Source organism: Mesoplodon densirostris, chromosome 11 (assembly GCF_025265405.1).
Source record: "Mesoplodon densirostris isolate mMesDen1 chromosome 11, mMesDen1 primary haplotype, whole genome shotgun sequence".
Classification (NCBI taxonomy): domain Eukaryota; kingdom Metazoa; phylum Chordata; class Mammalia; order Artiodactyla; family Ziphiidae; genus Mesoplodon; species Mesoplodon densirostris.
Window position 1 is genome coordinate 47201064 of NC_082671.1, and position 21440 is coordinate 47222503.

Below are 21440 nucleotides of genomic sequence, written 5' to 3' on the forward strand. Positions count from 1 at the left end.
TTAGGCTGCATAGTAGAAATGAGCAGTATGTGGCTACCTTTGTCACCTGGTAGACCTTTTAGGTGAGAGCTGATTGAGGAGTTGGGAAACCACATGGTGTAATGGGGTCATTCCTTGAGCCTGGCAATTTGTATAGTTTGGAATTCTTTTTGCCCCTTCATTCCTCCTTAATCTTTTATGTTGCTTAAAAATAATCTTTATTTTAATTACATAAGTCAATGGAATTATCATATAAAATTATAAAAATATAGAAGTGTATAAATAAGAAAATGAAAATCATCTATAATCCCAATACCGAGAAATAACCGCAGTTAGTATTTTGAAGACTTTTTCCATCTTTTCCAGTTTTTAAAAAAAGCGCATGGGGGCTTCCCTGGTGGCGCAGTGGTTGAGAGTCCACCTGCCGATACAGGGGACACGGGTTCGTGCCCCGGTCCCAGAAGATCCCACATGCCGTGGAGCGGCTGGGCCCGTGAGCCATGGCTGCTGAGCCTGCGCATCTGGAGCCTGTGCTCCGCAACGGGAGAGGCCACAACAGTGAGAGGCCCGCGTACCGCAAAAAAAAGAAAAAAAAGCGCATGGGGGGGTGACTGCTAACAGTTACGGGGTTTCTTTCTGGGGTGATGAAAATGTTCTGGACAGTGTGATCGATGCACAACTTTGTGAATATACTAAAACGCACTGAATTGTACACTTTAAAAGGGTGCGTTTTGTGGTTTGTGAATTGTATCTCAATAAAGCTGTTTTTTGTTTCTTTTTTTTAATGCTTGTGAGGGTTAAGAATCCACACCTGCCAATGCAGGGGACACAGGTTCGAGCCCTGGTCTGGGAAGATCTCACATGCCGCGGAGCAATAAGTCCGTGCGCCACAACTACTGAGCCTGTGCTCTAGAGTCCGCATGCCACAACTACTGAGCCTGCGTGCCTAGAGCCTGTGCTCCACAACAAGAGAAGCCACAGCAATGAGAAGCCCGTGCACTGCAACGAAGAGTAGCCCCCGCTCGCCGCAACTAGACAGCCCACGCACAGCAACAAAGACCCAATGCAGCCAAAAATAAGATAAATAAAATTAATTAATTAAAAATGCTTGTATGGGTGGCTTCCCTGGTGGCGCAGTGGTTGAGAGTCCGCCTGCCGATGCAGGGGACACGGGTTCGTGCCCCAGCCCGGGAAGATCCCACATGCCGCGGAGTGGCTGGGTCCGTGAGCCATGACCGCTAAGCCTGCGCATCCAGAGCCTGTGCTCCACAAAGGGAGAGGCCACAACAGTGAGAGGCCCGCGTACCGCAAGGAAAAAAAAAATGCTTGTAGGTACATACACACAGTATTGTTTTCTGAACTGAAAGTGCATATACAGTGCTCCTTTGCTGCTAAATGATTTAGCATGTTTCCTAAGAATAAGAACATTCTTTCATATAACTACGATGTAATGATCAAGTTCAGGAAATGTAGCACTGATAGAAAAATTTTAATACTTATGAGGCCTTTCATAGTCAGATTCCACCAGTTCTTCCAGTAACTTTCTTCACAGCAGGTTTTTTTCTTCCTTATCCAGGAGCCTGTTTAAGATCACATATTCCTTTTGGTTGTTATGTCTCTAGTTTCCTTCAATCTGGAACAGTTCCTCAGTCTTTCTTTGATTTTCATGAGATTGACATTTTTGAAGATTACAGGCTACATTGTTTTGTAGAATGATCCTCAATTTAGATACATCTGTTTCCTCATGTTTAAATTCAGGTTGTGCATTTTTGCCATTTTTCCATGCCTCATGTCAGAAGGCCCACGATGTCCATCCATCCCATTACTGGTGATGTTAGCCTTGATCACTTGGGTAAGGTGGTGTCCACCAGGTTTCTCCACTGTAAAGTTACCACTTCTCTTTAAAGTGCTTTTAAGCAAAAGAATTTTACAGCATAACCCAGAAGAAAAAACTTTATCCAGGTTTTAGTGTTCTGCTGATGTTTTGAATGAGAAAGAAAGATATAACATTTGAAGATTAAATAAAAAGGAAAAAAATCAGCCAAGGACGAGGAGGCAGGAGCTCAGTTAGAATCTAGGTTTCAGAAGATGGTACCATTCACCTAACCAGGGAACTCAAGAAAAAGAGCCTCAAGAAAAAGGCTCATAATGAGTCCACTTTTGGACCTGTTGAGTGTGAAGTCCTGTGAGACTTCCAAATTAGGCAGGTGGCATCAGGGATCTTGGCTGGGGAGAGAGGTCTGGGATGGAGGAGTCACCAGCATGTAGCCCTGGGAACAGAGTAGATTGTCCAGGGAGAGGGGCAGAACACATATGAAAGAGGCCCTGGGATAGAACCCTGAGGGAGGGCCGGAGGAAGGTGAAAAGGCAAAGGGAACTAAGAAATGGTCAGGAGTAGTCCTATAGAAGCCAGGGAAAGAAAATGTTTCAAGATGGGATGGCAAACTATGTCCGTTGGCTCCAGAGGGGTCAAGTAGGATAAAGATGATATGTGTCCATTGGATTTGGAGGCAGGGATGTTCTTGGTGGCATTGAAGGTGTAAGCTACATGGTGGTGGGCTCAGGAAAGTGTGAGAGGAGAGGAAATGAAGATGGAGTGGAGACAACTCTTTTAAGAAGGTTGGCTGAGAAGAGGAGGTGGCTGGAGTGGGAATGTGTTGTGAGAGGTTTAGACAATTTAAAATGCTGTGAGAAGGAGGTAGTGGGAAGGAGAGTTGGAGAAATGGGGGGCGGGGGTAATCAAGAGGGTATCCCTTAAGGAGAAGGAGAGGAACCCCTTAGACCAATGGGTCCAACTCAGATGTCTACAGGCCCAGGCAGGTAAAACAGATGAGTGAGGTGGACTAGTGTGGACTGAGGTGAAACAGAATGCAAAATTCTAAGGGCCTGCGGCCAGTCCTCTTCTGAGGATTGTCATCCAATCGTCATCCATTGTCATGCACTTTACAGTGCCCCCTTGTGGGAGGAATATAAATCCTCACCCCACTGCCCCAGGGCATGCTTTGGTCAACTGGATCTGACCAGATGAGCCGTATGCTCGTCTGAGCAGAAGTTTTAGGAGTTGGTGCATGGTTTTCTCTGCTGTGAGAACATTGTGTCCCAAGTAGGGGCTATTTCTTCAGCCTGGGTCTTGGAATAAAGGCATATGAATCAGAGCTATAGCCAACCCTACTACCAACATAAACCTTGAAAGAGAAATAAATCTCTGTTGTAAGGCAGTGGTCCCCCCCGCCCCCCAACCGTGCACGGCTTGCAGGATCTTAGTTCCCCAACCAGAGATCGAACCCTCGCCCCCTGCAGTTTAAGCACGTAGTCTTAACCACTGGACCACCAGGGAAGTCCCAAGACGGTAGGGTTTTGAAGTCATTAGTTACCACAGCAAAACTGACTAATACAGGAGTTCAACCAAAATAAAGCTATACTAAGATATTTTTTACTCCTCGAATTAAAAAGATTCAGAAGTTTGACAGCATACTCTGTTACTGAGGCTGGGAACACAGGCGCTTTCATACGTTGGTGTCACCTCTATGGATGTTGGCAATCCTTATCAAAGTTACAAATGCAGACGGCTGTAATCAGAAAGACAGACAATAACAAGTCCGTCAAGGATGTGGAGAAATGGGAACCCTCATGGGAATGTAAAATAGTGTAGTCACTTTGGCAATCAGTTCGGCAGTTCCTCAAAGAGTTAAACGTGGGACTTCCCTGGTGGTGCAGTGGTTAAGACTCCTCGCTCCCAATGCAGGGGGCCCGGGTTCGATCCCTGGTCAGGGAACTAGAGCCCACATACATGCCGCAACTAAGAGTTCGCATGCCACAACTAAAGAGGCCTCCTGCTGCAACTAAGGAGACTGTGAGCTGCAGCTAAGGCCTGGCGCAACAGGAACAACAAAAAGTCAAACGTGAAGTTACTATATGAGCTATCAATTCCACTACCAGGTATGTACCCAAGAGAACTGAAAACATGTCCACACAAAAAATTGTATATTAATGTTCATAGCAGCATTATTCACAATAGCTTAATAGTGGAAGCAACCTAAATGTCCATCAATTGATGAATACTTAAAGTGTGGTATATCCATACAATGGAATATTATCTGATCATAAAAGGGAATGTAGTTCTGATACATGCTACAACATGGATGAACCTTGAAAACATTATGCTAAGTAAAAGAAGCCAGTCACAGAAGATAACATACTGGTTGTTTCCATTTATGTGAAGTGTCCAGAATAGGCAGACCTTTAGAGGCAGAAAATCAATTAGTGATTGTCAGTGGTGGGTGGAGGGGAGAATGGGGAGTTTCTTTTTGTGAGGATGAAAATGTTCTGGAATTAGTGATGATGGTTGCACAATTTTGTTACTGTATGAACAACCACTGAATTGTACAATTTATTTATTTTTTATTTAAAAAAATTTTTGGTACCCCAGGTGGGACTGAATTGTACAATTTAAAAGGATATGCTTTAGAGTATGTAAATTATCTGAATAAAGCTGTTATATTAAAAGAAAAGAATGAGGAAGTTCTATATGTTCTATATGATCACTCATATACTGTTGACTGAAAAAAAACAAGGTGCACAACAGTGATTATATGCTTTTATGTGAAAAAGGAGAAAATAATATATATTTACATTTGTTAGTATTTGCATTAAAAACTCTGAAAGATTATCTGAGACACTAATAAAAATAGTTACCTGGAATGGGGCATATGGAATGGGGTGGAAATTAGACTTTTCACTATTAATATTTTCATATATTTGGTTTTTGAACTACCTGAATATGTTGCTTAATCAAAACTTTAAAAATGGAAAAGAAAACACAGTGAATGCACAACTATAATAATAATAAAGGGGGAACTCCAACTACACGATTGTTGCTCCTTGAAATTCAGGCCCAGTGTTGCTAGATCTTCTGATTTTTTTCACAAGAAGCTGGAAGTTTCGGTATTGACAATTGTTTTTTAAAGTTTTAAAATGTACTATGCAAGCCAAACAAAACCATGTCTATGGGTAGCAGTTGGCCCTCCGTCTTCCAGTTTGTGACCTGTGCTTTAGACTGTGAACCTCATGAGGGCAGGGCTGTGGTCTTTTGCTCTCCATTGTGACCTCTAATGGTCACCAAAGTGCTTGGCACATATATACCAGGTAATGAATAAATACTGAAGTAAGGCAGAGAGGGATCCAGAGTGCAGGTGACAAAAAGTTGAGTGAGTTTGGATGGTTTTTATTTTCTATAAGAAATTTGAAATGAGAGGGAAACAGGGAGAAGGTTGATAGGTCAATAATTTGAGAGGTGTGGGAAATTTTTGAAATAATTGCTCCAGAGAATTGGAGATAGAGCCGACAATAGAAGAATAGTAATGTTGCCAGGCAGTGTTGTGTGTCCACTTGAACAGAGTCATTGCTGCTTTTTGCCTCGGAAGATGGTTACTACCTTCATCACAGTCCTGGGAATTCCCTTGACCTCTCTCCTGTGTTGGGCGAAATATGATGTGGTCTGATTCTCTGTCCTTTGTCTGTGACCTGGTTTGGGTTTTGTCTCTGGAAGTCTTTGGATCCTCCATTGTTCTGAAACAATATTATCATCTGTCTTCCTGTTGGTCATTCAGTGGATCCATTTGATCTATCCTGTTCTATAAGGCTTTTTTTTTTTTTTTTTTTAATTTCTTTCCTCCTATTTTCCCTTCTTTTTCTGAAACTTCTATTAGTTGACTCTTGGGCCTTTTGGATTGATCTTCTATAGTTCTTTTATGTTTTGTTATCCATCTCTTTATTTATTATTTATTTATTTATTTTGCGGTACGCGGGCCTCTCACTGTTGTGGCCTCTCCCGTTGCGGAGCACAGGCTCCGGACGCACAGGCTCAGAGGCCATGGCTCACGGGCCCAGCCGCTCCGCGGCATGTGGGATCTTCCCGGACCAGGGCATGAACCCGTGTCCCCTGCATCGGCAGGCGGAGTCTCAACCACTGCGCCACCAGGGAAGCCCCATCTCTTTATATTTTTATCTTTCTGTGTGATTTTCTTGACTGTCATTTCAGTTGTCATATTTTTAAAACTCTAGAGCTTCTCATTGTTCTCTGAGTGTTCCTTTTTGAGAGCAACCCCCCCCCCGTTTTTTTGTTATGAATGCAGTATCTTCCTGAATTTTTGAAGCTTTCTTCTGCTCCCTGCATTTCTCCTCTTCTACCAAATACCTTTTTTCAGTTTGTCTGTTTTTACCTCTGTGGTTCACATTAGGGGCTTTCCTCAAGTGTTGAGTATTCCCTGGCTGTCTGTCTGCTCACATTTAAGAGTGAAGCACTAAGGCATATTGGAAGGCCCAAGTGCATAGAAAGGATGTATTTATTGACTTGTGGCATCACTGACTAGGTGATTGGGCGAGGACTGAAATAAGAGTGTCAGGTCTTTTCTCTAGGGCTATTGAGGTCAGTTTCTTCAGAGAGGAACCCTCCAGTCTCCTGGCCCTGGAAGGTTTACACCAGGCCACTGGTTCTGAACACTGATTGGGAGAAAGGACTTGACTGGATACTTCCTGCTAATCCTCTTGTATTCAGTACAGTGCCTCCTCCTCACCTTCTGCTGTGCTTGGCATCCCTAAGTCCCAGCCGCTCCATTTCAGTTTCTCTAGAAAACAGACTTCCTGCTTCTTTGGAATTAGGTGGAGGAGAGGGGAGTTGCCTCGCTGAATGGGCAGGGGGAGAAGAGTGAGAGCCTAAATGTTTCTTGTATAAATTTTCATCTAATTTCCACGTTTTTAGCTGTGCTTCCTCCTCCTGGCTTCCAAGGTAGCTACTGTTGTAAATTCCTGAGCCTTTCTGGGCTTCTGCCCTAAGAACCAGCTTATATCCTGTTGGCATAACCCTCTGCAGACAGAGTGGCTTTAACTTTCTGCATTTGCTGAACCACTTACCACTTCTCATCTGCTTTCTATCTTCTACAGTTATTCACATCTCTTACCTCTTGTCTCTCATCTGCTTTATTCTTCTGAATTTAAAATTTCACTGATATAATTTTAGTGGGGTTTCAGGAAGGAGTAGTGGTAAACATATGCATTTAATCTGGTGTGTTTTATTGGAATGAGCACAGAGACCATGAATTTATAGAAAAATCAATTTGAATGGTTAGGTGGTTTTCACTAGCAGAATTCAGCAGTCCTGGTGGATTTGGTAAGAGAAGGACTGGCCAGTTGGATTGGGGTTTTGCCAGGTGGACTTGGTGGAAGGACATTAGGGCCAGGGAGTTGAGGATTTTGGACAAAGAGTGGTTGAAACAACAGACCATACAATCTAGGTTGTGTAAGTGAAGGAAAGAAAGATACAAGGGAGTTGATGGCTGGAGGAGTTTATGAACTAAAGATTCTGTGAAGTAAGAAAAACTTGTCAATTTTTTTTTGAATTTTTGAATTTTATTTATTTTTTTATACAGCAGGTTCTTATTAGTTATCTATTTTATACATATTAGTGTATATATGTCAATCCCAATCTCCCAGTTCATCCCACCCCCCACCCCCCACCACTTTCCCCCCTCGGTGTCCATACAAAACTTGTCAATTTTTTTTTTTTTGCAGTACGCGGGCCTCTCACCGTTGTGGCCTCTCCCGCTGTGGAGCACAGGCTCCGGACGTGCAGGCCCAGCGGCCATGGCTCACGGGCCCAGCCGCTCCGCGGCATATGGGATCCTCCTGGACCGGGGCACGAACCCGTGTCTCCTGCATCGGCAGGCCGACTCTCAACCACTGCGCCACCAGGGAAGCCCCAAAACTTGTCAATTTTTAAACAAACCCTACCTGGTCCTTCCAGCATGTTCTCAGCCAGGAGCGAAAGTGCTGTTCCTAAGTTTATTCATGTTTCTTTGCTTTATCATTCTATCTTGGGGGTTAATGTCCTTCTTGCTTTGAAAAAGGAAAACTCTCTCAGGTCCCCAGGACAGGATTCTGTATGGGGCGTGAGGGTAGGGATGCCTCACCTCCCTGTTTACCCCGGAGGAAACTGGAGGTGTTCAGAGCCCTTGTCTCCACCTTTCATTTCTTTTTTTTTTTTTTTAAATTTATTTTATTTATTTATTTTTGGCTGCACTGGGTCTTTGTTGCTGTGCGTGGGCTTTGTCTAGTTGCGGCGAGCGGGGCTACTCTTCGTTGTGGTGCGCGGGCTTCTCATTGCAGTGGCTTCTCTTGTTGTGGAGCACGGGCTCTAGGCACGCAGGCTTCAGTAGTCATGGCACGCGGGCTCAGTAGTTGTGGCTCGCGGGCTTAGTTGCTCGCGGGCTTAGTGACTCCACGGCATGTGGAGCCCCAGACCAGGGCTCGAACCTGTGTCCCCTGCATTGGCAGGCAGATTCGTAACCACTGCGCCACCAGGGAAGTCCCCACCTTTCATTTCTGAGTGGTGACTTTGGTGGGATGGATACAGAAGGGGCCGGGTGGACAGAGCCATGTCTTCCCTGCAGACCTCTCTTCAGAGCTTTGGGAAAAGCCTTCCTCCAGCCTGGGGTCTCTCTCTCTTCACCAGTTGTTCCCTCCTTGCAGCCTGTTTTCCACTCCCCTGGCCTGCTTACCGTATCCAACAGCCTGAGCTGATGAACACCCACAGATACCTTGGAGGTTCTCGCTTTAAATCCCTTATTTTACAGAAACTGAGGCCCTGAGGTGTACTCACTCCTGGCCCAGAAGCCTTTGTGCCACAGCAAGCTCAGTGGCTGAGGGAGCCCCGCATGAGGCGGTGGAGCCTGTTGACTAGGGACGGGATCTTCGGAGCCCCACACACCCTTGTCCAGACCCAGCTCAGCCACATACTGGCTGCATGACCTGGACACGTTACATACGTAGTGTCTCTGAAATCTGTTTCCTTATCTTTAAATGTGGGTCATAAACTTAACTTCAGTGGTTGTGAAGATGAGAATAATGCATGTTAAGTACAGAATGAGGCAGGTGGTAAGTACTTCCATGGTGCCTATTTTTATTAGTCTCTCTTCTTCTAGCCTTTCCACCTAAAACGCCCCACTGCTGCCACCTGTCAGGGGAGCCAGAGTGAGCACTGATGAAGGATTGAGTCTTATTCTCAAAGCTGGGCCAGCTCCCCTAGTTTCCCGAAACCCAATCTACTGAGGAGAAGTTTAAGGATAGGACCACTGGGGTCCCTTGGACCTGTGTTTTCAACTAGCTTGGGGTCCAGTGGCTGCTGACAGTGGATTATGCCAAAGGAAGATTCCTTCCGTTCCATGTTTCCTGGATCCTCTTACCCCCTCATTTAGTGGGTTCCCCAGGCCTTGGTATTTGCCCCTCTCTCCCTGGCCATCTCTGTGAGCGTTCTCTCCCCTGGGGAATGGAGCCCATCACAAGGCTTCAGCTGTGCTCCACCTCTCGAGTCTGCTTCTCATTCCTTCATCTCAGCAGAGCTCTGGACCTGACTTCCTCCCATATGCGTATTTGTAGCCCTGGACACCTCCACTTAGATGAGTATTTCCAAGAAATAACAATCTTACTTTCCATCCAGCCTCCACTTTCCGCTTCCCTATTTCTTTTAGGGGCACCATTATTCTTCCAGTCACCCAGACTTGAAACCCCAGGGTCGTCCTTGACCCTTCCTTCCCCTCCAATGTAGATTCCGTAAGTGTTGAATTGAGTATAATCCAGCAGATGGTTAAGCCTGCATATTCCTGTACCTGTCCTTCCCTAGCGACACCACCCTTATTCACATGTGGCTCACCTCTTTCCTGGTTTACAGCAATGGCCGCTTCATTCTTCTGCATCCATCTGCTATACACTGGTCTTCTGAGAGCATTGTTTTCATGACATTAATCCTTGCCACAGAATCTTTCAGTGGCTTTCCATTTTCTGCAGGATAAAATCTAGATTCTTGGCCTGGCTGGCACTCAAGGCTCTCCATAATCTCGTGCAGCTCTGCCCACCCTGCCTTTGCTCCCATGTCATCCTTGCAGACCTTCTCTCCAGCCAGCCAGGCACCTTGACTGACCTGAGAATCAGCCATACTCATTCCCGATGTAAGCTCATGGCATTCCCCCCGTCCCTGAATGCCTCTCTTCCTCTCTTTCTCCAGTCCTGTTTCTCCTGCCTGCTTTCAAGTTACAGCCCCTGTCCCACTGCAGATCCTCCTCAGTCTTCAGCCTTCATCCATCTCTTCTCCTGAATAGCGCTTGGGATCAGCATCTAGCCAGGGCCCTGGGCTGTAACTCTTGCACGTGCATCAGTGTCCACCCTCCTCCCCCCAACCAACCCCGGCACCCTGGTGTGAACACAGTTGGTGCTCACTTCAAACAGCCACTCCCTGTTTCTTGAGCACTTTCAACCTGCAAGGCACAGGATTATACTTAACAGTCTGCCTCCTCAGTGTGGCCTCCTTTTCTTCCTGCTCTTTGGAGAAGAGGGCTTTAGAAATCAGGACAGTTCTGAGAAGACTCTGGGGGTTGGGATGCAAAGAGATTGGCCTCTCAGGCCTGCCTAAACCATTTCTCTGCTCCTCTCCAGCCTAAGTGAAGGTGGCATGTGTTTTTGCCTTACATCTCATCTCCTCCCTTCTTCATGTCAGCTAATGGTTATTCAGGAAACTTATCTCAACCCGCTGGCCCTATCCCAAATCTTTAGGGCAAGGGTCATGAGAACGATGTCATGGTCATGTGACTGCTGCCTATACCTTGCTCCCTCTGCTACCCTAGTCCTAACACTCTAAAAAGCCAATTGTGTCCCCTGCTTCCAGCTCACCTGGACAAAGACCTGAGCAGACAGGTGAGCTTCTCACCTTTGCCTTTGGTGAGCAGTGACCACTGGATTCTACCTGCTCAGCACTAATTGCCTTTTTTTTGTGTGTGTGTGGTATGTGGGCCTCTCACTGTTGTGGCCTCTCCCATTGCGGATCACAGGTTCCGGACGCGCAGGCTTAGCGGCCATGGCTCACGGGCCCAGTCGCTCCGCGGCATGTGGGATCTTCCCAGACCGGGGCACGAACCTGTGTCCCCTGCATCAGCAGGCGGACTCTCAACCACTGCGCCACCAGGGAAGCCCTAATTGCCTTTTTCTTTCCCACCTGCTTCTGCTGGCTCTCTCCCTGGACGTTCTCACTTGCCTTTATCTGTACAGTGAAGGCTGGGGCTAGGCCTTAGGCCCATTACGGAGTTGAAGTTCTTGCTGGTTAGGTCCAGGTGGGGTCCCCAGGCTGAGTAGGTAATAACTCCTGCTCTGCTCACAGATTTTCTCCTGATGGCTGACTCTCAACCACTCCTCTCCCTTGATGGGGACGCCATGGCTGCAGAAGCCTTGCTCCAGGATGTGTTTGGGATTGTGGTGGATGAGGTCATTCGGAAAGGGACCAGTGCCTCCGAGAAGGTGGGTCTTTTCTCCCCCGCCTCCTCCTGCCCATCAAACCTGGCTGAGAACTTTCCTCCTCTGTCCAGGCTTCTCCCCAGAATTCATCACTCTCACCGTGTGCCTCAGGGATTACATACTGGGCCAGACTCTGTTTATTTACCCTTGTTCGTGTGTTGCTTGGAAAATATTCCTAACTTGCTGTAAGTGCAGCTTGCTGGTGTCTTCTGTCTGCTGAGATGTGGTTTGGGCAGCCAGTCAGCAGGGTGCCTCAGCGCCCCCAGAATCTCCCGCTTCTCCTCCTAGGTCTGCGAGTGGAGGGAGCCGGAGGAGCTGAAGCAGCTTCTGGATTTGGAGCTGCGGAATGAGGGGGAGTCGCAGGAGCAGATCCTGGAGCGCTGCCGGGCTGTGATCCGCTACAGTGTGAAGACCTGTGGGTCCTGGGTCCTGCGGGGAGGCGCGTCTAGAATTTGTACCCAGCTCCACTCTGAGCCCCTGTCCCCCTTCTCCAGGTCACCCTCGTTTCTTCAACCAGCTCTTCTCAGGGTTGGATCCCCATGCCCTGGCCGGGCGCATTGTCACTGAGAGCCTCAACACCAGCCAGTGAGCCATCCCAGGGCCGCCTTGCACAACCCCGAAAGGATTTGGGTTTGTGGGAGACACACTCTGTGGGTAGGAGAGGAGAATGGTGCTTGTCCCCCTGTCTTTTCTGGGAATCTCTGCTGGCAGAGTCTTTCCCCTCGTACCCTTTGGGCTTCCTTTCCCAAGCTTTCTCATGCCTCCTGGCTCCAGTTTTTTCTCATCTTTTCCTCCCTTGTTCTTTTTCACCAACTCTGTCCTCTCTTTGGACCCTCCTGTCACTTCACTCTGTCCACCTCCTCTCTCCAACTCCTCGCAGAGTCTCTCCCTGTCTCTTTCCCATTCTCATCATTCCCTCTCCTGGCAGGTACACATATGAGATTGCCCCCGTGTTTGTCCTCATGGAAGAAGAGGTGCTGAAGAAACTCCGGGCCCTGGTGGGCTGGAGCTCTGGGGACGGCGTCTTCTGCCCTGGTATGTAAACAGGAGGGGGACCTTTCTTTGGCCTTTTCAAGGGTTCCTCCTTCCCCACTGTTCTCTTGCTCTAAGCTGGCAGGGAGGGGTGATTCTTCTTTGTTTCTTCTCCAGCTGGGCTCGGGCCAAACCAGAGAGAAGCTGCCCAGTCCCCTGTATCCCTGTGTTTGCCAAATAATACATGGGATCAGTGCCTGGTGTCCTGGCGGGGGGTGGGGTGGGGTGGTGGATCCTGGGATCAGCCCCGGATTAGGAGGGGGAGTCAGGGGATGTGCAGATCCCGCTGTTCTGGGTTACCAGCGTGCCATTTGTCGAGCCCTCAGAACTCGTGGCCTGGTAGCCAATCACTCGTGCTTCTTTGATCAGTTCTTCTGGGTGAAGAGGTCAAGAGAGCCAAGCTCCAGTTTTGACCCACTGCCCCTCCCTCTTGCCACCACCCCTTCCCTGTGACAGGTGGCTCCATCTCCAACATGTATGCTGTGAACCTGGCCCGCTATCAGCGCTACCCGGATTGCAAACAAAGGGGCCTCTGGGCACTGCCGCCCCTGGCCCTTTTCACATCAAAGGAGGTGGGAAGAGGCACAGGCCTACCCTGGGCTCCCCAATTCTAATCTCCAGCCAGCTGAGTCCGAGACCTGTCAGATCCTCTGCCTGCTCAGACCCATCTCTTCGGAGACCAGCCTGCCCCCAGGCAGATGTGCCTCCTTCCAACCAAGGGGCTGTGTAAACACTCCCCATTCACCTTGCCTTCTGTGTGGGGATAGCAGAGGGGCATCCAGGGCAGTGTACACAGTCCACACCCAGTATGGACCATGGACCAGCAGCATCAGGGTCACCTGGGAACTTGTTAGAAATGCAGAATCTCGGGCCCCAGCCCAGACCTACTGAATATGAATCTGCATTTTTTTTTTCTTTTTTTTTGCGGTATGTGGGCCTCTCACTGTTGTGGCCTCTCCCGTTGCGGAGCGCAGGCTCAGTGGCCATGGCTCACGGGCCTAGCCGCTCCACGGCATATGGGATCTTCCTGGACCGGGGCACGAACCCGTGTCCCCTAGCATCGGCAGGCAGACTCTCAACCACTGCGCCACCAGGGAAGCCCCTGAATCTGCATTTTAACCAGACACACTGGTGATTTGTAGGCCCACGAGTGTTTGAGAAGCCCTGGTCTACAGTGTCTCATCTGTTTGACCAGTCTTTCTCCTCCCCACCCTCCCTGCCCTCTGCCTTCCTCCACAGTGTCATTACTCTGTCAAGAAAGGAGCTGCTTTTCTGGGACTTGGCACTGACAGTGTCCGAATGGTCAAGGCAGATGAGAGGTGAAGGTCCTTTTGTCTGCGTGTCTCAGACCCAGCCTGGCGCAGTGTGCCTTCTCATTGCCAGGGGCTCTGGCCTCTGGAGCACACCCCGGCGGACTTCTCTCCCTGCTCTGTTCCCACCGATTGCCTGTGCTGTCTACCAGTGCCTGCTAGAGTCTCCGCCCTGTCCCCTGAGATCTGTTTACCCCTCTTAGGGAAAAATCAACACTGTGGCTTCTGCATTGCTAACCGCACACTACCCTGCTCTCGACAGTTCTGCCGCCCAGCCTAGAGAACCTATTCCTCCCCTACCCACTAAGTTTTCTTTTCCAGAGGGAAAATGATCCCTGAGGATCTGGAGAGGCAGATCGGTCTGGCCGAGGCTGAGGTGAGTGAGTGAGGGGTGCTGAGGCAGTGGAACAGGACCCTTCTGTTCCTTTCTTGGAGGGTTCTTTGGCCTGTGCCTACTCAAGGCTCCCCTCATCCCTCCCCTCGATCTCTGTGCCTGTTTCCCTGGTGGGCTGAAGTGATCTCTGGGGCGCAAGGACACTGTAGTCCTCCTGAGACCCATGGACAGTATCGGATCCCAGGGCAGGGGCAGGACTGATTCATTGAGTGGAGGCCCAAGGGGCACCGCAGGGAGGATGTTGGGGACCCGAGGTGTAGCACAGAAGGTTTCTGTGAGCTGGCAGGGTCTGTGCAGGAAGTTTAGGAAGATGTGTGGGCCAGTGGTGAGCAATGCGGACTTGGAACAATGGGAGATGTGGAGGCCCCTGCACGCCCCTCCACACTAAGGGACATGGGAGCTGCTGCAGCCGTCTTGGAGGGCGTTTCAGCACTATCTATACCATTTTTATTTACTTGTTTATTTATTTGTTTATTTACAAATATTTATTTATTTGGCTGCTGCGGGTCTTAGTTGTGGCATGCAGGATCTTTTAGTTGCGGCATGTGAACTCTTTTTTTTTTAAATTTATTTATTTTTGGCTGCACTGGGTCTTCGTTGCTGCGTGCGGGCTTTTCTCTAGTTGCGTCGAGAGGGGGCTACTTTTCTTTGAGGTGTGTGGGCTTCTCATTGTGGTGGCTTCTCTTGTTGTGGAGCACAGGCTCTAGGCACGTGGTCTTCACTAGTTGTGGCATGGGGTTCCCCCTTGCGGGCTGTAGAGCGCAGGCTCAGTAGTTGTGGCGCACGGGCTTAGTTGCTCCACGGCATGTGGAATCTTCCTGGACCAGGGCTCGAACCCATGTCCCCCACATTGGCGGGCGGATTCTTAACCACTGCGCCACCAGGGAAGTCCCATGTGAACTCTTAGTTGTGGCATGTGGGATCTAGTTCCCTGACCAGTGATCGAACCCGAGCCCCCTGCATTGCAAGCACGAAGTCTTAGCCACTGGACCACCGGGGAAGTCCTGTACCATTTTTAAATGTATCTATCCACTGACTCTGTGTCCTGCTGCTAGGATTAGTCTATAAATCATCACAAGTGCTTAGAATTGTGTGCACTGGAGCGAAGTGTAAACTTTAAAAAAAATTTTTAAATATCCATCAATAGATAAATTATGATGTATCTGTGTCAGTTTCTTCCTTTGTAAAACGAGCATAATATAGAACTTATAGGGTTGTTGTAAGGCTTAAATGAATTATGTGTAAAGCACTTAGAACAGTGAAGCAGTAAATAAATATTAGCTGCCATTGTTGTTATTGTTATTATTGGAGTAGTATGCAGCCATTTAAAAGAATAAGATGGGACTATATATATTAACATGAAAATACCTCAACTATGTATTTAAGTACAAATTAAAAAAATATGTATATATCTCCGCATGCAAATGGTTGCAGCATCGGTTTTTGAGAAGACTGTTCTTTCCCCAATGAATTGTCTTGGCATCCTTGTTAAAATCCATTGAGTGTAAGTGTGAGGATTTACTTCTGGACTCTCGGTCTATTCCATTGATCTGCATGTCTATCCTGTAGACCACATTGTCTTAATATAACTTTGTAGTAAATTTTGAAATCAGATGTGTGAGTCCTCCAACTTTGTTCTTTTTCAGGATGGTTTTGGCTTTTTGGGTCCCTTAAACTTCCATTTGAATTTTAGGATCAGCTTGTCAATTTCTGCAAAGAAGCCAGCTGGGATTTTGATAGGGATGTGTTCAATCTGTAGATCCATGAACATGGAATGCCTCCATTTATTTAGGTCTTCTTTGATTTCTTTCAACAGTGCTTTGTAGTTTTCGGAGTATATGTTTTACACTTCTTTTGTTGAATTTATTCCTAAGTATTTTATTGTTTTTGATGTTCTTATAAATGAAATTGTTTTCTTAATTCCATTTTTGGATTGTTCACTGCTAATGTGTAGAAATACAACTGATTTTTGAATATTGATCTTGTACCCTGCGAACTTGCTGAACTCATTTATTAATTCTAATAGTTTTTTTTAGTGGATTCCTTAGGATTTACTCGGTATAATATAATGTTATCTGTAAATACAGATAATTTTGCTTTTTTCCTTTCCAATCTGGATGGCTCTTATTTTTTTTTTTTTACCTAATTGCCCTGCTAGAACCTCAGCACAATGTTGAATAGAAATGAGAAGTGTGAACATCCTTGTCTTGTTCCTGATCTTAGGGGGAAGGCTTTCAGTCTTTCACTATTGAGTATGATGTTAGCTGTGGGTTTTTTTTGTAGTTGCCCTCTATCAAGTTAAGGAAGTTCCCTTCAAATACTAGTTTTTTGAGTGTTTATATCATGAAGGAGTGTTGGATTTTGTCAAATGTTTTTCTGTGTCTACTGAGATGATCAATAAACCACATTGAGATGTGGGGTTTTTTCATTTTTCTATTGATAGGATGTATTACATTAATTGATTTTTGGATGTTAAACCAAGCTTGCACTCTTGGGACAAATCCCACTTTGTCATGGTGTATAATTATTTTTATATGTTGCTGATTTTATTTTGCTAGTGTTTTGTAGATTTTTATGTCTATATTTAGAAGAGATATATTCTGTAGTTTTCTTGTGATATTTTGTCTGGTTTTGGTATCAGGGTAATACTCACTTCATAGGATGAATTCAGAAGTGTTCCCTCCTCTTCTTTTTTTTTTTTTTGGAAGCTGATGAAGAGCTGGTATCAATTCTTTTTTTAAAAAATTAATTTATTTTAATTTGTTTATTTTTGGCTGCGTTGGGTCTTTGTTGCTGCATGCGGGCTTTCTCTAGTTGTGGCAAGCGGGGGTCTGCTCTTCGCTGCAGTGCGGGCTTCTCATTGCGGTGGCTTCTCTTCTTGTGGAGCACGGGCTCTAGGCGCGCGGGCTTCAGTAGTTGTGGCTCACGGGCTCCAGAGCGCAAGCTCAGTAGTTGTGGCACACGGGCTTAGTTGCTCCGCGGCATGTGGGATCTTCCCAGACCAGGGCTCGAACCCATGTCCCCTGCATTGGCAGGCGGACTCTTAACCATTGTGCCACCAGGGAAGCCCTAGCTAGTATCAATTCTTTTTTTTTTTTTAAACATGGAACGCTTCACGAATTTGCATGTCATCCTTGCGCAGGGGCCATGCTAATCTTCTCTGTATCGTTCCAATTTTAGTATATGTGCTGCCGAAGCAAGCACTCAATTCTTTTTTTAATGTTTTGTACAACTCATCAGTGAAGCCATCTGGGCCTGCGCTTTTCTTTGTAGTAGTTTTTTGAATACTAATTCAAGTTCCTCATAAACTGTTGTACTATTAGGATATTTAAAATAGCATTTTGATCTTCCAGTAAGACATTCAACTTTTTTGAAAGAATATGAACTTTGGAAATAGACCATCAGACAGACCTAGGTTTGAATTCCCTCTCTGGAGTTTCAGCCTGGGGGCAGGTTTCTTAACTCCTCTGAATCTCAGTGTCCTCACTTGCAAATTAAATGGGACAGTAACATGTTATAAGGTTGCAAGGGCCCAGGTCAGGCATGTGAAGAGTTTATAGAGCTGGATCTCAGCACCAGGCTCTGGGTAGCGCTTGAGATGACTTCACAGCCTCTTCCTCCCTCTGCATTTTTGCCACAGGGTGCTGTGCCATTCCTGGTCAGTGCCACCTCTGGCACTACCGTGCTGGGGGCCTTTGACCCTCTGGAGGCAGTTGCAGACGTGTGCCAGCGTCATGGGCTGTGGCTGCACGTGGATGTGAGTGGTACCCGGGCCTGAGGATGGGGTGGGCTGAACTGAGGCCAAGGCCAAGGCCCACATTGTTCCTTTTGCTCCGCAGGCCGCCTGGGGAGGGAGCGTCCTGCTGTCACAGACACATAGACATCTCCTGAATGGGATCCAGAGGTGCATACAGCCCCCTACGCCCTGAATCTCACCCTTCAAATCCTTGATCCAGAGAGTAGTCTTGGACCAGGGAGCTCAGATGGTAGTAGGGGAAGGAGGCTGGTAGGAGGGAGATTGGAGAGATGGTTGATTGGGGCTGGGAGGTCAGACGTCAGACCTGGAAATTCTTCTGCTGGGCCGGGGTGAGACCGCAGCCCCTTTTACTGGAGATCTGGAAAGGTTGGGGCTCTGGTTGGGCAGCTTGAGGGGGAGTCAGCTGACCCTGCTTTGCTGTGCCAACCCCAGGGCTGACTCCGTGGCCTGGAATCCCCACAAGCTCCTCTCGGCAGGCCTGCAGTGCTCAGCTCTTCTTCTCCGGGACACCTCGGTGGGTCTGCCCCTCCCCCGCCCTGGCGCCACCTCCCACCCTGGACCTCTGTCTTCTTTTCTGTCCCACCTGAGAGGAGCTCGTCGCCTTACCATGTTCTCCTTACCATGTCATCTGAAGCTGAATATCTGTGACCACCCTAATTCCCCGTAGTGGGCTCCCTCACTCCCCTGTCTTCCTGCAAAGGAAGAAGTTCCCAGCTTAAGTCGTAATCAGAGGGATCCTGGGTCATTTGGGAAGAACTCTGAGTGTTGGAAGAAAACCCGGAGAGAGGGTTTCAGTCAGCTGGCAGCCGTCCCATCAGTGCCGCCTGGTTCTAGGGAAAGAAGCCTGGGGACTGAGCTAAGAAATGGCCCAGTGCAGCTCTGGAGGAAACCTCGGCGGGGAGGGTGGGTCTGACTGTCTCCTCACCCTCCACAGAACCTGCTCAAGCGCTGCCACGGGTCCCAGGCCAGCTACCTGTTCCAGCAGGACAAGTTCTATGATGTGGCTCTGGACACTGGAGACAAGGTGGTGCAGTGTGGCCGCCGCGTGGACTGTCTGAAGCTGTGGCTCATGTGGAAGGCACAGGGCGGGCAGGGGCTGGAGCGGCGTGTGGACCAGGCCTTTGCCCTTGCCCGGTAGGAGTGGGGGCGGTCCCGTTTCCCCTCTCTGGGCTCCAGCCCTGCACCCCTTTCCTGCTCTTAGCGTCTCTTGGGTCACTCTCTGGGTTGCTTTTGTTTCTGTATCTCTGCCTTTCCTCCCCCACCCATGATGTCTCACTCTGTGCTCACAGGTACCTGGTGGAGGAACTGAAGAAGCGGGAAGCTTTTGAGTTGGTCATGGAGGTATGACTGACCTTGTACTGTTTTTCATCCCCCGTCCCCCCACCCCCCAGCAGAGCCCTGGTTGGGGAAGAGGGGCAGTGAGAGGGGAACGGTCCCCCTTCCTCAGCTCACACCTTCCTCTTCCTTATTCCTCCCAGCCTGAATTTGTCAACGTGTGTTTCTGGTTCGTGCCCCCCAGTCTGCGGGAGAAGAAGGGGAGTCCGGATTACGGAGAAAGGCTGGCTAAGGTAGGCAGTCTCTTCCCTGCTCTGGTTAACTCATTAGGGAACCGATGCAGCTGGTGTGTTTCCGCCCCCTGCTGGCTGTGAGTGGCATGGCAGTTCCCTTGGCTAGTCTTGCTCCTGAGGTGGGGACCGTGAACGGGAAGACGACGCCCACTTGTCCTCATTTCTGTGAGCCTGGGAATGGGGGACAAGGTATGCTTCTGGAAAGTAAGAAGAAGACAGAGCAGGGCATTACAAGAGAAGTCACCAGTGTGCAGTACATAGATCCATGGTGTGGGGCATTCTGCTGGGAGCTCAGGCCCAGGACAGAGATGTGATGCAGAAAGATCTTGGAGTTTTGCTCACTAATGCTGGGGACAGAGCAGCCCTGTCAGGCCAGGAGGTATGTCCTGGTCGCTAAGGACAGATCGGTACTAGGTGCTGCAGATGATACGAAAGGACGAGAATGTTCTTACCCTTAAGGAGTTATTTCAGAAAACAAGCGTTACCTATTTGAAACCAGTGCGTTCAAGGCAGTCTTGGAAATTACATGTTAGATCAGGTGTCCCCAACCCCCGGGCCACGGACCAGTACCGGTCTATGGCCTGTCAGGAACTGGGCCGCACAGCCAGAGGGGAGCAATGGGCGAGCGAGTGAAGCTTCATCTGTATTTACAGCCTCTCCCCATCGCTCACATGACCACCTGAGCTCCGCCTCCTGTCAGATCAGCAGCGGCATTAGATTCTCATAGGAGCTTGAACCCTGCTGTGAACTGTGCATGTGAGGGATCTAGGTTGTTGCTCCTTATGAGAATCTAATGTTTGATGATCTGAGGTGGAGCTGAGGGGTGATGCTAGCACTGGGGAGCGGCTGCAAATACAGATTATCATTAGCAGAGAGGTTTGACTGCACAGAGACCATAATAAATCAATTGCTTGCAGACTCACAAAACCCTGTCAGTGAGTGGCAAGTGAGAACAAGCTCAGGGCTCCCACTGATTCTGCATTATTGTCAGTTGTATAATTATTTCATTATATGTTACAATGTAATGATAATAGAAATAAAGTGCACAATAAATGTAATGCACTCGAATCATCCCAAACCACCCCCCTCCACCGGTCCGTGGAAAAACTGTCTTCCACAAAACCGGTCCTGGGTGCCAAAAGGTTTGGGGACCACTATATTAGATCACAGGGTACAAATCAAAAATGTTACAGGAATTCAGATAGGGGAGAAGAAGGTGTCGAGGATGATGAAGGCTTGAAGTTAGACTGAAAAAGCAGTGTCGAGATTCAGTGAAAAGTCAGGATTTAGCAGAAAATGGCCCATGTGGTAACGTGGAGAATGGTGAGATGTGAAAGAATGCAGGAGGTAGAGAAGGTCCAGTGGGCTGGATGTGGTGGCAAGGGTAAACTGGGGCCACGTCAGGATCCGAGCCGTGAGTTGCTGTCTCTGGAAGGTGTCTGGGTGGAGGGAGGTGCAAGTTGGGGAACTCACCCCCTCACCTGACCCCAGGCTGCAGCTGGAAGGTCGCTCCACTCCTCCCACAGGTGGCCCCAGTCCTCAAGGAGCGCATGGTGAGGAAGGGCTCCATGATGATTGGCTACCAGCCCCATGGTACCCGGGGCAACTTCTTCCGCATGGTCGTGGCCAACCCTGCGCTGACGCGGGTGGATATGGACTTCCTGCTGAATGAACTGGAACAGCTGGGCCAGGACCTCTGAGCCGCTCCTTCTTGCTGCTAGCCTGGACCCCTCTCCCAACCCTTACCATCTCCCTGTATCCCCTCCCCGTGTTCTCAAGAACAACCTCTCCAGGAAACAAAGCCATCTTAATTTTTATGTGCTTTGACCCACTAACTCTCCTTTAAGTATTTGATATTAAGAGAATGTTTAAATAAATGATAGTATATCCATATGATGGAATATTACTCTGCCATTAAAATTATGTTTACAAAGAGGATTTTTATAGATAAGAGAAAAATAATTTTAATATAATGTTATGTTGAAAAAGCTGGATATAAGACTTTATATATGGTAATATCTGAGCTGCATTCAAAAATACATAGGAAAAGACTGATGAGATGA

At 48.0% G+C, this 21440-nt stretch overlaps 1 protein-coding gene and 1 non-coding gene across 5 annotated transcripts in view; one reads left to right on the plus strand and one right to left on the minus strand.

The window, feature by feature from the left end:
- CSAD (cysteine sulfinic acid decarboxylase) overlaps positions 1-21261 on the plus strand; it is a 26375-nt gene extending 5114 nt beyond the window's left edge. For 2 of the 4 annotated variants that reach the window (XM_060111877.1, XM_060111878.1), the window contains exons 2-15: positions 11183-11319; positions 11605-11731; positions 11811-11901; positions 12245-12351; positions 12805-12920; positions 13588-13667; positions 13980-14034; positions 17693-17809; positions 17892-17956; positions 18242-18323; positions 18744-18943; positions 19099-19150; positions 19288-19377; positions 20904-21261. In XM_060111877.1, coding sequence (XP_059967860.1) covers positions 11194-11319; positions 11605-11731; positions 11811-11901; positions 12245-12351; positions 12805-12920; positions 13588-13667; positions 13980-14034; positions 17693-17809; positions 17892-17956; positions 18242-18323; positions 18744-18943; positions 19099-19150; positions 19288-19377; positions 20904-21077 — 1482 coding nt within the window. In that variant the 5' untranslated portion in view covers positions 11183-11193 and the 3' untranslated portion in view covers positions 21078-21261. Of the gene's footprint in view, positions 1-11182; positions 11320-11604; positions 11732-11810; positions 11947-12244; positions 12352-12804; positions 12921-13587; positions 13668-13979; positions 14035-17692; positions 17810-17891; positions 17957-18241; positions 18324-18743; positions 18944-19098; positions 19151-19287; positions 19378-20903 lie in introns of those variants that run through there. The other 2 variants (XM_060111879.1, XM_060111880.1) reach the window with 2 other exon arrangements.
- On the minus strand, positions 17150-17256 carry LOC132499672 (U6 spliceosomal RNA). Its single transcript, XR_009533902.1, has one exon. It is a non-coding gene; the product is annotated as a U6 spliceosomal RNA (small nuclear RNA).
- Positions 21262-21440: the final 179 nt, after the last annotated feature.